Source organism: Takifugu flavidus, chromosome 1, assembly GCF_003711565.1.
Source record: "Takifugu flavidus isolate HTHZ2018 chromosome 1, ASM371156v2, whole genome shotgun sequence".
Taxonomy (NCBI): domain Eukaryota; kingdom Metazoa; phylum Chordata; class Actinopteri; order Tetraodontiformes; family Tetraodontidae; genus Takifugu; species Takifugu flavidus.
The window spans coordinates 27,647,327-27,662,943 of NC_079520.1; the positions used below are offsets into that span (position 1 = coordinate 27,647,327).

The 15,617-nt window shown below is 55.1% G+C and overlaps 1 protein-coding gene across 1 annotated transcript in view; it reads right to left on the minus strand.

Annotated features, from left to right (window-relative positions):
• Positions 1-15,617, minus strand: part of sdk2b (sidekick cell adhesion molecule 2b) — a 130,699-nt gene that overhangs the window by 29,917 nt on the left and 85,165 nt on the right. The window contains 3 exon segments of the mRNA XM_057058046.1: positions 4,028-4,175; positions 5,043-5,149; positions 9,683-9,842. Coding sequence (XP_056914026.1) covers positions 4,028-4,175; positions 5,043-5,149; positions 9,683-9,842 — 415 coding nt within the window.

Sequence of the window (15,617 nt, forward strand, 5' to 3'; positions counted from 1 at the left end):
CTCCTTCCGTGTGATCCTCTCGGAATAGTTCGGCGAGGGAGCAACTTTCTCGGGGGTCAATAATGAACAAACAGCAACCTTTGATTTCTTAAAAGTTGTGGCTGTTTCTAAAAAAGAGAGCAAAACTCTCCCGCTGCACTCTTTCATCTACTTCCTCCATTCGAGGATCGAAGTCCCCGCTGTGGCTCATCAGAGGAGGCCGGGATGTGACGAGAATCCGGGAGAATCCGGTTAAACCGGCTGAAAACAGACGCGCTCGCACGCGCGCGCCCGTGAAACGTGCTTCGGCCGGCAGCCTTTACGGCAGCAGATTTATGGGATCTCTCTCCGGGGTGATGGATTGTCAAAGATCTCCGAGGAACCGCGGTCACGCCGGCCGGCCTCATTTGGGATTCCGGCATGCCGAGTTCTCCTAAAGGTGCCGGCAGAGCTCAGCGGCTGCTGCTTATGATCTGTGGTGAATATTTAATGCCGGTCCGCCGAAGCGGTGACATCCTGGACACACAGCCATGAATTATGGAAGCCTGCTGGGATGAAGGGCAGAACGGAAGTGTCCAAAGAGCTGCCGCGCTTCCCGGGAAAAAAAAGGAGGACGCTAGCTGCCGCTTTAGGAAGTGTTTGACACGAGTGTGAGGCAGGCGAGTCACATGGAGCAACACCGGTTTAAAAATCCCCTTTTAGACCCGCGGCGGCCCTGTTCCCGACCGTCTAGGTGCACTTCCTGTCAGCTCGTTCACCCGGAACGTTCGCCTGGATCGTTGGATTATAATCCGTGTTTCCTGGAATGATTGCTTGTGCCTGGCTCAGGCTCGTCCATCAGTAAGCAGCGGCTAATGAAGCAGCAAGACATTTTAAAAGTTAGCTAATGGCTAATTAGCGCGTGTTTGCTTCTGCTTTTGTTGCCTTTTCATTAAACCCTCTCTCTCCCTGTCCTTGACTGTCTCTCGTCCCCACGCTCCCGGGGATTTATGACGCAACGGACGTGGGAACGCTGGACGAGCATGTGCACACGTGTGTCCGTCTCCCTCTGGCACCATCGTTTATGTGGCTGCCTCTTCCTCCGCCTCATCCCATCTTGATTCCCTTTATCATGATTATTATTGTGATCGTGCGGAGCGTCGCTGCCTGCTGGAACGCCGGAACATCTGCTCAGAAGAGCTGCTGCACGCGGAGCCTCAGGACTCGCACGCAATTACTTCCTCACGGATCAATTTAGCTACGTTTGTCAGGCAGGGAGAATTTCCAGGAACGGCCGGGCTGATGCCGGAGCGCCCTAATCAATAGTGATGAGAAACAGTGGCGGAGCTTTTTATTTCTCATTTGACACTTGCTCCTTTCCTTCCACAATTTTCATTATTGCTAATAAATTGCTTTGCGGAGAAATTAAATAAACAAAGATCCAGGGCGGCTTTTTTAATTAAGATCGCGTCGTCTCGCGACTAAAGTGCGGCGGACATGTTGCCTCCGTTGATCTCATGGTAATCAAGGGCTAATGGGAATGTGGATCAGGAGTAGCAGGGATCCTGGTGTCACTGCTAACTAGCTAGCACCTGTAGCATCTCCGCTAACTCTGTGTTGCAGCCATGTAGCCAGTTCAGGATAAAATATGAGGGTTTTGGTGGGACTGGATCTCACCCACCAGCATCTGAGGGTCACACGTCGGGGGTCTGATAGCAGCCATGCTAACAGCAGGAGGAGTTCACCGCTGCCGTGACAACAAAAAACAGACAAACAAAACAAAGCCGCGGCCCCCGAGGAGGTCGTGGATGGAGGAGAGGAGGGAAGGTGTGGCTCGTAAAAGCAGCCACTTGTTTTCCCACCGGGGGTCCGAGCCGGAGATTTGGAGCTCGCCGTTAGCGTGGAGCCGCTCCCCTGGTGGTCACAGCTGGGTGAGTGCCGAGAAAAGCAACCGGCACCGGACAAAAATGACGCCCCCCCCCGCCCCCCCAGAGGTCACACGCTGACACAAAAATAAAGTCAAGGCCTTTTTTTTTTTAATCCCTAGAGAGGCCAGAGTGCTTCCAACCGCCGGTTCTGACGGACCACTTCAGCGCCGTGGGTCTGACAAACGTTGGGCAACTTTCTGGAAGGAAAATGTAGAGGAAGGAACGCCGGGCTGCGGTGACTAATGGGGAATCCATGGCAGACGGACAGGACCCGAGCGGGGACCATTAATGGATCCGTCGCCTCGGCGGGTTGCTCCGGGGAATAGCGATGCGTCGGCGAGCCGGGCCGTCCTCCCACCGCCTCCTGCAGGTCACACGCTGTTCTGCTGCCTCTTAATGGACCCTTATGCTCAGTGGATGCAGATAAATCCGCGTCTGGGTGTCAGCGGAAGGTTTCTGGGAGAGAAAAGCAGCCGTGGAGAGGACGCGAGCGCAGCCTGAATGTGTTTACCGGAGGAAACTTTGATTAGACACCGGAATACGTCTCCGGAATAACCCAACAAATCACCCCGGCTGAAAGAGAAGGATCCCAGCCAGCAGAGTCCCGTTCAATAAAGGAGGAGTAACGACCTCTGGGGCCCAACCGGGCCTTTTTCTCTTTGACTTCCATCACCGCCGACGTCAGGTGGAACCGAACAAGGACGCGGCGCCGTGAACCCGCCCCGGAACCTTCCAGGGAGAAGTGGCGAGCTGGTGGGCGTGCGGACAAAAAGAGTGCATGAGGTTTGGCGTGCACGCCGAGAACAACAGTTGGGCCACATGGAACAAAGAGAGCGAGCGAGCCAGACAAAAGGGACCAGGAGCAGCGGGGGGGGGGGGGGAGTGTGGCGTTCTGTTGCTCAGGGGGGCTGAAGGCGTCGAAAATAGTCCCGTTTAATCGTTCAACAGAAGAAAATCGGAGTTTTGGAGCCCATAAAAGACTGAAAAGAGGGAAAAAACAGAACTTGTCATCAAGTGCGGCGGCGTTCTGAACCTGAGAACCTGCTGACCGGGTCCGTTCATGGTGGTTCTGGAACCTGAGCACACCTGAGAACACCTGAGAACACCTGAGAACACCTGAGAACACCTGAGAACACCTGAGAACACCTGAGGAACCTGGGAACACCTGAGCAGAGGCAGCAGGAGCCTCCAGATCTGCTGATCGTCTCCGGGAGCACAAGAACCTCACGGTGGTCTTCCTGCTGCCAGGACTTTCTGTCTGCTTGAGCTGAGCCCAAACGGCGCCGGTCGGGCGGCGTTCATCACGACCGGCGCCGTCTCCTTCAAACCAACCGCGGTATCAGCGCTCGCGGAGTCAAATTCAATTAACAGATTTTCAGTGGAAAGCTAAAAGAGAAGGGCAGCAGTTATCGCTCGCACTGACCTTGGTAGCGCGCACGGAATTAACATTCCAAGAGCTGGAGGGCAGGAAGAGAAGAAGCGCACGCAGCGGGGGGGGGCAGATAATAGCGACCAAAGGAGTCGGGGGGGGGGGGGGAAGAGAGAGGCAGCGAGGAACGACAGGAACGGGAGGCTGATGGAGGCCGGAGCGATTGTCCGTCATTACTCAAGCGATGCTAACGTTGCTAACAATGACCTCCCTGCCGGCTCCCATCACGGATCTTTGACCTTTCTCTTAACGACGCCCGGTCCGGGGGTCAGGGTGTGATTACAGACGCCTTATAAGGGCGAGGGCGGGGCTCCTCCTGCCGCTCACGGCATTTTGGAGCATCTGTCACGTTTCGGAATTTCGGTTTGGCCCGCGACCCCGATCCTGGCTGGAACGGGGACCAGCCTTTGCTCCGCCTGTTGGGATCGACGGTTAACGATGTCGCCGGGCCCCCCGAGGTCAAAACCTCACCTTTGCCTCCTGGTGCCAAAATTCCAATCCGGGGAAAAAATTCCGAACCTGCTGCCGACACATCGGGAAGGAGAGAACTGAGATGGCGCGGTCGCGGCGCCGCCGCCGGCTCGTATCGAACTCTCGGTGCTATTATGAGACTAAAATAGGTGCGACGTGCTCCTGGGCCGTGCACGTGCACGTGCACGTGGGGGCGTCCACGGAGCCTGTCGGCAGCTTCCCACCCACAGCGGATACTCACATGCGGCTGCTCGGAGGAATCTTGCGTCCATCCCGGTACCAGGTGACCTGCGGCTGGGGGAAGCTGCGGATGCGCGGCGCCGGAACCACGGCGCCGTCTCCCTGGGAGACGGACTGGGCTCGCTCGCCCTCCTCGAAGCTTCCCATAACTGCAAAGACAGGGAAGCAGGCGTGAGCTTGTGATTCCGAAGTTTGTCCCGTTTTTTTTTGGAAGCAACTGCGAGCTGCTCCCTGGAGTTGCCATGGCGCCCATAGGGGATGGGATGACTCATTCAGCGTTCCCGAAGCACTGCTGATGTGACATCAAACACGGGTTTAGAACTAACAACCTCCACGGGAAACGCCGGGATCAGCCAGCGGGGCTCCGACCCGTCCGTGTCCGACTGCTCCTGCGCATCGATCGCCGCTCTTCCTGGCGCTCCGCTCAAAGGAGGTAATCTGGACGGCGCTTCGGAGCGTCGACAAAATCTGGGAGTCGAACTAATCCCGGCTTTGATCTGCAGGTGGGACCGTGGCGTCCTCGTCCCTCGGGGAACTTCTCCCCTCTGCTGCTTCCAGCGGCGCCCTTAACTCAGCCTCACGGGCGACGCCCCCGAACGGTCGCCACGGCAACGCCATGTAGGGCAATTGGGCAAAACACTTCGGCGGGGGGGGGGGAGCGGCTCTGACTGTCAGAGTTTGCCGCCGCGGCGGCGATGGGAGACGTTCCGCAGAGAGCGAGCACGCCGCCCACCGGGGGCCGCTCGCCACGGGACGACAGCTGCTGGAGGACGAGTAAACAACGGCGGCGTTAAAATTAAAGACGGGAGAAAACAATCGGCGCGACAATATCAATCTAACGAGGACGGAGGAACAGCTGTCTGGGTTTGATTGGACCGTCCCCGAAAAGTCCTTCAGACACACACACACACACACACACACACACACACACACACACACACACACACACACACACACCCATACACGCCTAGGCCCCTTCATCCATCCTCAGACCCGCCTCCGGCGCTGATACTCACAGACCACCTGGACTTCGGTGCGTCTCTGCAGCAGGGCGCCCACTCGGTTCCTCACGATGCAGCGGTAGAATCCGGCGTGGGAGCGGTCCAAAGACGGGATCACGTACCTTTAACACACACACACACACACACACGGGAGAGGGGCTCTTGTGAATCACAGTGAGCTGAAAGACTAATTAAGACTAAATGGGAAGCACAAACACGGAGCCTCTGCACACTTGTGTGCGTTTAAGTGCTGAAAACGCACAAAAACACACAAAAGCTGGAATGTAATGAAGGATCGGGGGCGCGCCGAGACCGCTGTTTAGCTGTTGTTTATTCACATCATAATGATGCTCCAGAGACAAACACAGTTAAGGAGCTCCCCAAAGACACACACCGTCACGCACAGGTAGAACACACACACCTGCAGAGAGATGCAGTACTGCCTCCTGGCCATGTGGGGGCAGCGTGGCGTTTATTTGACCTGCTGTTTCCCTCTGGATGCACGTTAAAAGGTGCCAAAATGATGCATAAAACTACTGAAAGGTTGTCAGACGAGCTAAAATCCAAGGAGACCGGGGAAATATCTGATGTTTTGCTGCTTCCACCGGTTAAAAATAACACCGCAACGCTTCCCAGATGCTGCGGCCATGCTGGGAAATCCCGGAAAACCCACAAGAAAGACGTGAAAACAAGGTTTCGGTGAGGGGGAAAGAGCCAAAACAAGTCCTCAAGAGAGCGAGAGAAATCTGCGGACATTTCTTCTGTTTCACAAAGAGAAAAACCTTTGTTGTAACGGGGATTTTTCAGTTCGAAATCAGGAAAACCAACTTCGGCTCCAAAGAGCCTTTCCTGACCGTTCCCAAAGTACCGACACCACGGATCAATTCCACGGATATTTGTCCCTTTTGCTTCATCTTTGTAATTCTCTTTCAGGAGCTAATTAATGGCGTCCGCATGCTAAAATGCTCGTTTCGGGTTAGCATGCGGCGAGACGTACGCCTTTAATTCCAGTTTTGGGAACGTTTCCGCGCTCCTGTCAAAGCAGAGACCTCCTGAGTGAGGCGAGGCTTGTCGAGGCAGCAAAGTGCACTTCTTATTGCTAAGAAGTGCTTGTTTCTATAGTAACCCCGCGGCAGTCGCGGTTCCTTTTCTGCTCTGGCGTTTGGAGAAAGTGCAAGTGAGGAGGCACGAAAGAAGAGAGCAACCGAGCAGGTCAGGAAAGAGGAAAAGACGGAGAAATGGTGAGGATGGCGGGAACGGCGGCCGCGTAGCGTCGCTCGTGTCGCTAAAACGCGGAAGCTAGCTGGGTTTGTTGAAGGAAAAGTCTCTTTTGGACGCAGAGCTGAGGGAAATGAAGACCTGTGATGCTCTAATCTGTAAACAAAAAATGGCCTCTGATACGAAATCAGCTAACGTGCTAATGTCTCTCCAGCTAGCCTCTGTTGGCAGCGCTTATTAGCCGCGACGGCTAATTTGATTCCTCGCGAATGTTTCTGCGCGTTGAAAGTGGCGAAAGGACAAAAGCTGAAGCTGCGTAACAAGCGGCCACATGTTTATTATCTCCCCCGAAAGGAAAGAGGCGACTTCGGATCTCATTAGCGGCGGCGCCGGTCCGACTCCGGGGACCAAACGAGCTTCTGCCCAAAGTCTGTTCAGGCTTAATCAACTAATCAGGAGCTTTATTAACGACGCAAAACTTCTTTCATACGTCCCATAAACCAAATTAAGACGGATGTGGGAGGAGGTCAGATAAGGGTGTGGTGGAAGGCGGGGCTTGTGAGCGGTGGACAGTTTGGGCGGAGCAGAAGCACAGGGGGGGGTCTGAGAGGCGGAGCCGGCGTTTAACCTGGCGGAGGCCTGCTGGGAGCCCTCAGGGTGACTTTAGCCGCTCTTTCCCGTCCCTTTATATAATGAATCCCATTAACCTTTCCGCGGAGCTGTCCGTGTCGGCAGCAGTTTGGGGCGCTCGGCGGGGGGGCGGGACAGAGAGTGATGGATGCTCCCGTGGTCAGCGCGCTCTGTCAGATCCCCTTTAATTAGCCCCACTCAGGAGAAATGATTAAACAGAGGAGTGGCGGGCCGACGGAGTGATGGGGGGGGCGAGGGAACGCCGGAAAATTAGCTGCAGTAAACTCCCAGCGACACGACGTCACGCCTGTTAGCTTTGCTAGCGCTTCAACACGCGTCCAAAACCGCCACAGGTGCATCTGCAGCACCTGCGAGAACGGTGCAACAATACTAAAACTTAATGAGACACACACAAGGACACCCCCCCCCCCCCCCCCCGACCCCCACCTCATGGTTTAATTGCCCTTTCTCCCTTCATTCCAGTAAAGGTGTCGTTTTTGTTCCTGGCAGAAAATCCTCAAGATCCAAATCACTTAGCACGTGCTAATGCTAGCTTGGAAATTCTCATTTACATTGCTAGCGCTTAAAAACGTATAAAAGAGAAATATACAGGAGCTCATTTACTATTTCCCCCCCCCGAGTTGACTAGGTGGCTCAGAAATGTCCTCACAAGACTGGATATCACAGCAGGCCACGGTTGCCACCCTTTAGCCTCCGCGTCCGCCTCATTTCCATCTCGTTAGAGAGCCGAATTTATCGTCTCGTCCCGCAGACGCGGGGTAGAATCGCACCCACCTGTGGTAATTTGTTCAGAGAGACCATGAAATTATCTGTTCAAAGTTAAATTAAATTTTTTAAAAAGCCCCTCCTGCTCAGGGGGCTCTTCAGGTACGAGTGGATGGAAGCGAAAGAAGAGAGATGAAGGCCAGATCGGGAGAGCGGGGAGCCGTAAATCTACGTTCGCTCTCAGGCGAAACCTGTCGGCGTCTCTGTCTGAACACTCGCAAAACATAAATAACCGTATTTTTACCGCAGGAGGGAAATTTCTAAGCAGTTGGCCGAGGAAAAAACCTCTTTTGCTGGATGAATTAGCCGCTTGCTAGGCGCTGTTTTGTGTTTCGATTCTGTGACCAAATTCTAGATGAGATGACTTCCTGTTGTTATTCATTCGGTTGTTTGTTGAGCCTCCTGTTTTATTGCCAGTCAGCAGAGACTCCAGAGGTTTACCCATTAATTAAGACACTTAATTAAGCTGCTGCGGCGCTGCTGCTGGTGTTCCAGGTGAACCCCCAGGAGGACGTGGCCATATTGCAATCTTGGATGCCAGAAGGAGAATCAGCGTCTGGCTGATAAGGCGGCAGATAACAGGAGCCTCCACCAGGGGGCGCTGTCCCGCGAGGAGGGCTCAGATTGTGACTCCCCATCCAAAAACAGGAACGAAACATCTGTAAGGGTGTTGGTAATCATCGCGCCACCCTCGCTCCGAACAGACGCTGCCACATGACCGCGGCTTCGGGGGACGTCATGAGGTCATGTGACGCGGTCGGGGGAACGCCATGAGGTCATGTGACCTGCTCGCTCCCTGGCGTCGCCGATCGGTACCGCCGACTCCCTTATCGTTGGGTCTGTCTCACTTTCACCACACACGCGCACCCAGAGGCACACGTTGAATAGCAATGGCCTCACACACACACACACACGTGCGCGTGCGCACACACGTGCACGCTCAGAGCGGTATTGATCAGTTGCCAGAGGACACAAGGTCAAGTCACGCTGTGTCAATATTTAAAGCAGCACTCGGGACCTGGAGCACCACCTCATTAATATGGGGTCCGCTCTGCTCAAACACTCGTGGAGAATAAGAATCTGTGTTTACACACACACACACACACACACACACACACGCGAGAAAGCCATCAGCATGCAGGAAGTGGCTGGAATACAGCAGGAAATAAATGGATACACTCTGCGTGTGAGCGGGCACTTGTTCCACCTGTCCTTGGAGATAAAAACCTCCTTTCTGTGGCGTTCCGGCGCTGCCTGACAGGTCCGGCGGCGCCGGAACGCCGCCTGTCGGCCAATCAGAGCGCGGTTGAAGCTGATTAATTAGAATGGATTTCAGGTTGTTTACGTCTTGTTTGCATTTACTACGGCTGCAGGGAGGGAAGGGCCCCCCAACGCGCTGAGCTAGCGAGCGGTGCTAGCGAGCGGGGCTAGCGAGCGATGCTAGCCTGAGCAGCCGGGTTTCCTCTGGTTCCGTCCGGGCTCTAACGTTGACCATGGAGGTGGGATTTGAGGCTTTTCCGCCCCCCTTAAACTGACCCAGTAGGAACAAAAAGGAAATCATTTGCCAGACGGGGGCTTGTTGACGCAGCGCGACGCATCGACCCGACCGGAGCGCCGCAGCTTTGTTGGCGGGCCGCTCGTTAAATCGGCCGCTCCATCACGCCATCGGTCACACGACAAAAAACCAATGAGGTGCTGCGGCGCCGGCGGGCTGGGCCACTTTAATCAATGGTTAGAACACGTGTTTGTCACTCCCGGCCCTCTGACCTCGGCGCTCCCACTCCGCTCTTATCAGCATCGGACGGACCCCGGTTTACTCCTCCGGCGCTCCCTTCACACCCGCGCAGACTCCCCCCCCTCAGATAAGCCCACGTTTGCCACGTTACACAAGTTGGGGAATGCTGGAAGTCAGGAAAAAAGCCCGGAAAACCCGGGTGCCAGGTGTTGTTTATGCGTAGCATTCCCCGTGTCTAGCGCGTCAGCGGCGGCGGCGCCCACGCGGCGGCGGCGAACTTCCTGACCTGTACTCCAGCGAGAAGCGCGTCAGCTCCGTGTTGTTGTGGATCCATTTGAATTCCAGGGGCCAGCTTCCCTCCGCCATGCAGGTCAGCACCACCTTGTTGCGCTCCAGGTTGAGCTGGCTCCGGGCCGGCTCCGTCTTGAAGTAGGGGGGCACGTCGTCTGCGGAGAACACAGAGTTGGGTCATGTGACGGGTCATGTGACGGGTCATGTGACGGAGACACGGGCGTCGCTCCCGACTCCTCGGGCGTCTGACGCTCGATAAATGACGCGGCGCCGCTGAGCTAGCTGGGCGACCACTGTAAATATAGAACACATTAATTGGGTGGTTGGATGAGATAATTATCAAATTGACTGATAATCAGGCGTCGGGATTAAACTGTCAGAATGATCTATCGTGCTGGTATTTGCTACTACGAGCGGGGAGACTGGGGGACGGGAGGGATGAGCCAGATGATTTACACTCCGATCCGGATCTGCTACTCAGGCTTCCCCTCGTCCACGCTCGGTTTGACGATAACACCTCCTCAAAGGCGCCGTTAGCCAACACGCTAAAGTAGCGTCTAGGTCGAAAACGCCGATCAGCGTGTGAGAATAATCCCAAATCCTAAACGGACCTCCTCTGAACCGCAGGAGCGATTCATTTCCTGCCCGGAACATCTGGACCCCCGCGTGCAGCACATCAAAGAAAAAAAGATGAAAGCGTAGTGAATGCGATAAAAGCAAAACTAATGGAGGAAATCAGAAGCTGTTAGCAACATGTGAGCAGCAAGAGGCTCGCGCGCTCGTTGATATTCAGAATTCCGGGCTTTGTCCGGATCCATATTTATAAACGCGGCTTCGGGTGAACTCGTGACTTTGAGATCTGGAGTCTGGAAACCAGCCGTCGGGGATAAATATGTATGGCAGATCAAAGGCAGAGTCGGAATAATGCAGCCAAACCGTATTGATCCGCATCACAACCTGAAAGTTGCAGCTTCGGAACGTTGCCCCGACAGCGCGGAGCCCCGTTAAAACCGGATCCTTTGGGAATGGGGGGGGGGGTGGGGGGAGAACAATGTGGCTGAGCAGATGCAAAACTCAGATAAAAGAGCGGCTCTGAGGGGCCTTCCCGCTCTTCCCGCCGCCGCGCGGGTTAATTCCACGCCTGCCACGGAGGGAGGCGAGGGGGGCGGGGCCCAGAAACGCCGCTCCGACACGGCCGAGACTAATCGCCCCCCAGCGGTGAGCGCTGTGCTTTTATCTAAGATGGGAGAGATAAGAGGGAGAAGGAGAGGACACCACGGGGGGGGGGGGGGGCAAACGGAGCGCGCCGTATCGCACGTGCGCAGTCGTTTGCCCACAGGACGGCGGGCGCGAGGGTGACGGCGCCATTGATCTGTGATGAGTATCTGTGTCTCATTAAGGGCTCACGGGGGCTCATCGGCGCTATCTCGGAATCAGCCCACACAGCGGGGGGGGGGGGGGGGGGGGTTGGGGGGGGCGCAGCAGAACGCCGACTTTAACCCCGCCGCTGCATGGGAGTCGGGTCAAAGGTCACGCTTGACCCCGGCGCTGGGAGCGGTATCTGAGATGTGTGTTTTAGAGCGCCACGCCACGGCCAATCAGAGCGAGGCTGAAGCCCCGGCGGAGGAAATGCAAAAGAATATCACATTACACAGACATCAAAAGGACATTAAAGATCAAAGCAGGTAATTTGAGACGGAGGAAGGAGGTCCCGGACCTTCAAGAGCCCGGCAGCACCGGTAATAATGGAAGCATCAGGCGAGCGGCGGCGGCGGCGCCCGTATTAAGCTGAGAACGGCAGCCTTCTCATGTGCGATCGGACCTCGGCCTGGTCCTGGTCCTGGTCCATCCCAAACCTCATCCTCACCACAGTTAAGCTGTTAAGTGGGGAAACTTCATAAGAGTAATTAACGCGTCGCAGAGGGAATTCTCCTCATGTGCGACGGCTCCGGAGGGAAATCACAGCAAAGGTGGAACATCAGGATGGGATGAAGCCGAGCAGAACTGCATCATGGGAAACGCCGGAACGGTGAGTCAGCAAAGGTCGGAGGAGGAGGAGGAGCTTCCTGGTGAGGATCCACCTGTGGGACCAGGACAGGAGCTCTGGGCTCTGGCCTCCATTGGTGTCCTCACACACACACACACACACACACACACACACACACACACACACTCTACAGCTGTGCTGGAAGCACGTGCGCGCGTCTGTGACGCTGATGAGGGTGGAAGTTTGCTGGTTCTCCAGCCGCGCCGCTAATGGTCCCGCTGGGTGTGAAAATCTGTCGTGTTCAGTGGTCGGCCCCCTCCTCCCGGGCGTGGGGGGGGGGGGGGGGGGGGGCGCGGGCGTGAGCGCGCGTGCCGACGGATACTTCGCCCGTCCCTCAGAGGCCCCCGCGCCGGGGGGGGCAGCTGTCGATTTTCCACACGCGGGACGCAAACGTGGAGGGAAGATTGGAGGGAGCTAATCAGCTGTTCGGCATTCCGCTCGCGGAGCCGCCACACGCGTAAACACACACCTGCTCTGGTCCGTCGCCAGCATATATTTGTCGGCGGCTCGCGCTCACGCCTCCGTTCCGCGGCCCCCAGGAGCCCCCCCCCCCCCCCCCGGAGGCTCCACTGCATTTATCGTGTTTATTTAGTCGGCAGCCAGCATCGGAAGCAGCGGGGGAGCTTTAGCGACGCCACTGTTGCTCTCTGCCAACGTTGACTCTCTTTTAATTGAATAAACTGAGAACAAATCATCCGCAGCGACCCCCCTCCTGGGAGGGGGCAGCGACCCCCCTCCCGGCCCCCCAAGCTGCCCCGTCCTCCTACGCACTTCTGTGCGCTGGTGGTCCACATGGAGACGGACCGATGGAGTTGGACTGCAGCTGAAGGACTCTCCATCGAGGTGCTTCAACCACAGACGCGTGTTTAGCTTTAGCATCTGGGAGGTCTTGGCACCCCCCCCCCCCCCCCCCCAACCCATCAAACGTGCTCAAACATTAAGCGCGCCATCTTTTAATATCCCAAATCCACGCGCTAACCTTTAGCCACGCCGGGCCAAGCTCTCGCCAAGAAGCAGCAATTGGAGCGCCGCAGCGGCGCCGTTTAAAGAGCAAAAAGTTCGGCGTCAACACGCCTGCTGTTGTTTTTTTACTTTAATGACAATTTCCCTTCTTTGCACAACTGAATCCACCGAGGACGCGTGCGACTGCGCCGCCTTTTTAATTTCCCTCAAGATCCCGACAGGAGAAACCGCTGCGCGCGGCGCGGCCGCTATATTACACCGTTGTGACTGCGGAGGCAAATCAGCAGCTAGAATATGGGATGTAATAGATCCGAGGAGGAGAACACCAGGAGGAGGAGGATCGAGGCGCCCGTGTTGAAGCTAAGCTCATTCCAGAGGAGAATAAACGAATGAGGGAGGAATCTGAAGGCGACCCGCGGACCCGCTGCTCGCCGACGAGGCGCGTGCGCTGGAAACAATGTCCTCAATCATGCACGAGCAGGTTGGAGACGAGAGAAGCTCCTGCTGCTGCCCACGGCCGCCCGGCGCGCGGGTTCACCTTCATGTTTGTTCTGCTGTTTGTTCAGGCGCCGGCGTGAGCGTGCGGGGGCCGAGTGTTGCTGGCGAGACGGCGACGCGTCAGCGACAAAGTAACACATCTCGCGTTCATTATCCTCCCCGCAGCCAAATGGTGCGGAACAGACGCGCTCTTATCTGCGCGCCGCGGCGCTATCAGGGGGGGGCGCGCAGATACTGAGGAACCTCTACTTATGAATTTTATTGTTTCCCTAACCTGAAAATTACATAAGTAGAGACGTGTTTTCCATGTAAATGCCCTAATCCGTTCCAAGCCCCCAAAAATTCGGACATATTTTTTTTAATAAATCATAAAAATGCATCAAAACATGTAACAAATACATGTTACAATGAGATTACTGCACAATAAATGTAGGAATTCAGTGCAAGGCTTCTCCAGGAACAAAATCAACTTTATTACAGGCTAATCTTACATTAGCCGTCATTACTAGCAACGAATGTTAACACTTGTGGCAACACCGCCACCTAATGGACAAACATACGAACACCCACAACAAATAAAAGTGAAACAAAGGCGACGCTGGGATACACACAAACTTGTACATATTGACGTCCCTCCTAGCCAATGGGAACAGAAGATGCTAGGCGATAGCCAATGGGAACAGGAAGATGCTAGGCGATAGCCAATGGGAACAGGAAGATGCTAGGCGATAGCTAATGGCAGAGCAGCTACTAGCATGTTTGTGTTTGCTAAACTCCACGAGCTGCGAGTAGCAGCGGTAGCGTATTTTTGACCTTCGTATCCTGAAATTTCCTTCGTAACAAGAGGAATATTTTTCCCGTTGAGACACTTCGTAACCAGAAAAATTCGCATGTAGAGACGTTTGTAAGTAGAGGTCCGGCCCAAACGGCACCAAAAGGTTCTTTTCAGCTCTGCTGGACTAACAGCAGCCCCCAAACATCCACACACACACCGGAAATTGGACTTTCCTGTTTCACCGGCGTTCCACGTATACGTCTTTCCTGCTCCAAAGCATCCGGAGCCCCGGCGCCGCCCGAAGCGCTTTTTTTTTTCCCGTAACGCACTTGATAATTACAGTGGAGAGAACACGGAAACAAATTATTTCCAAAATGATTCACTGACTTTTCATCACAAAGAGGAAATGATTAGCGACGGCCGACGCGCGGGCCGACTGTGACAGCGGGCGCCATTACTCTCCGGGGGCCGTGGCGAGGAGAGCGCGGGGAAAAGCTCCACTTCACGGTCTTATTACGAGCTTTTAAAGTCCCCAGATGGGATTTTTATACAGTCCTTGTCATTCCTGGAGCCGTTGGTTGGACAGGCTAGTTTGGTTCCAACAATAAATGGAGTTTTAACAGGTTTGTGTGTGTGTGTGTGTGTGTGTGTGTGTGTGTGTGTGTTGTGTGTGTGTGTGTGTGTGATTCTTTTATTCCGTGTCTCTGGTGACATTGACACAAAGCTCGCGCGGGATGCTGAATGTCACGTCGGACCTCACTTCATTTTTTTATCCGACTGTATGACGACGTGCGACACTTTCGCCTCGGCAGATAAAGCGAAAAGGTCACAGCCGTCCGCCGTCCATCAAGCGGCGCCGGGGGGGCCACCGGGGGCGCCCGGGCGGGGGCCCGCGTGTGCTCAAAGCGTGTCGATACAGCGTACATAAAGAAGGAGGCTCAGTCTGAGTACAGTCTCACACACACACACACACACACACACACACACACACCACACACACACACACACAGTCTCATTTCGCTCTCCGTTGGTGTCTCTGGTTCCTCTCATTCTCACGTTGCTACAGAGGCATATATAAACATGCCCCCCCCCCAACTGTAAACATGCATGCAGACACTTGCTCCGCCCCCCCCCCCCCCCCCCCCCCCCCCCCGTTGTCCTGACCTAATGAAGGACACGTCTTAATAAAGCTAACAGGATGGATGGGGCCGTTTCACTGCACAGGGAGCCAATTAGCTCATCTTACCTTCTGCTTTTCTCTGAACCCCCCCCCCCCCCCCCCCACACACACACACACACACAACACACACACACACTCCTCCCCCTCTTTCCATTCCCTCACAATAATCACAATTCACCCTCCTCTCGGGCTAATCATGTCCAATGATTACACATCATTACTGCGTAAAAATCCCAAATTGAGCCGTAACATCAGGCTGGTTTTTGTCTCCAATAAATGTGTTTTTTCTCCTCATTTTGCATTTAATAAAGATGCAGCGGGGTCACGGGAGCGGGGACTGGGGGGGCTAAAGCAACAGAAGTGCCAATTTACTGTCCGACTCTGCTGCTCAGGCTTGATCCAGAAACAAAGTTCCTGACGATCGAACCATAATAAAGGAACAAGGGTGGAGAGGGAGGATGGAGAGA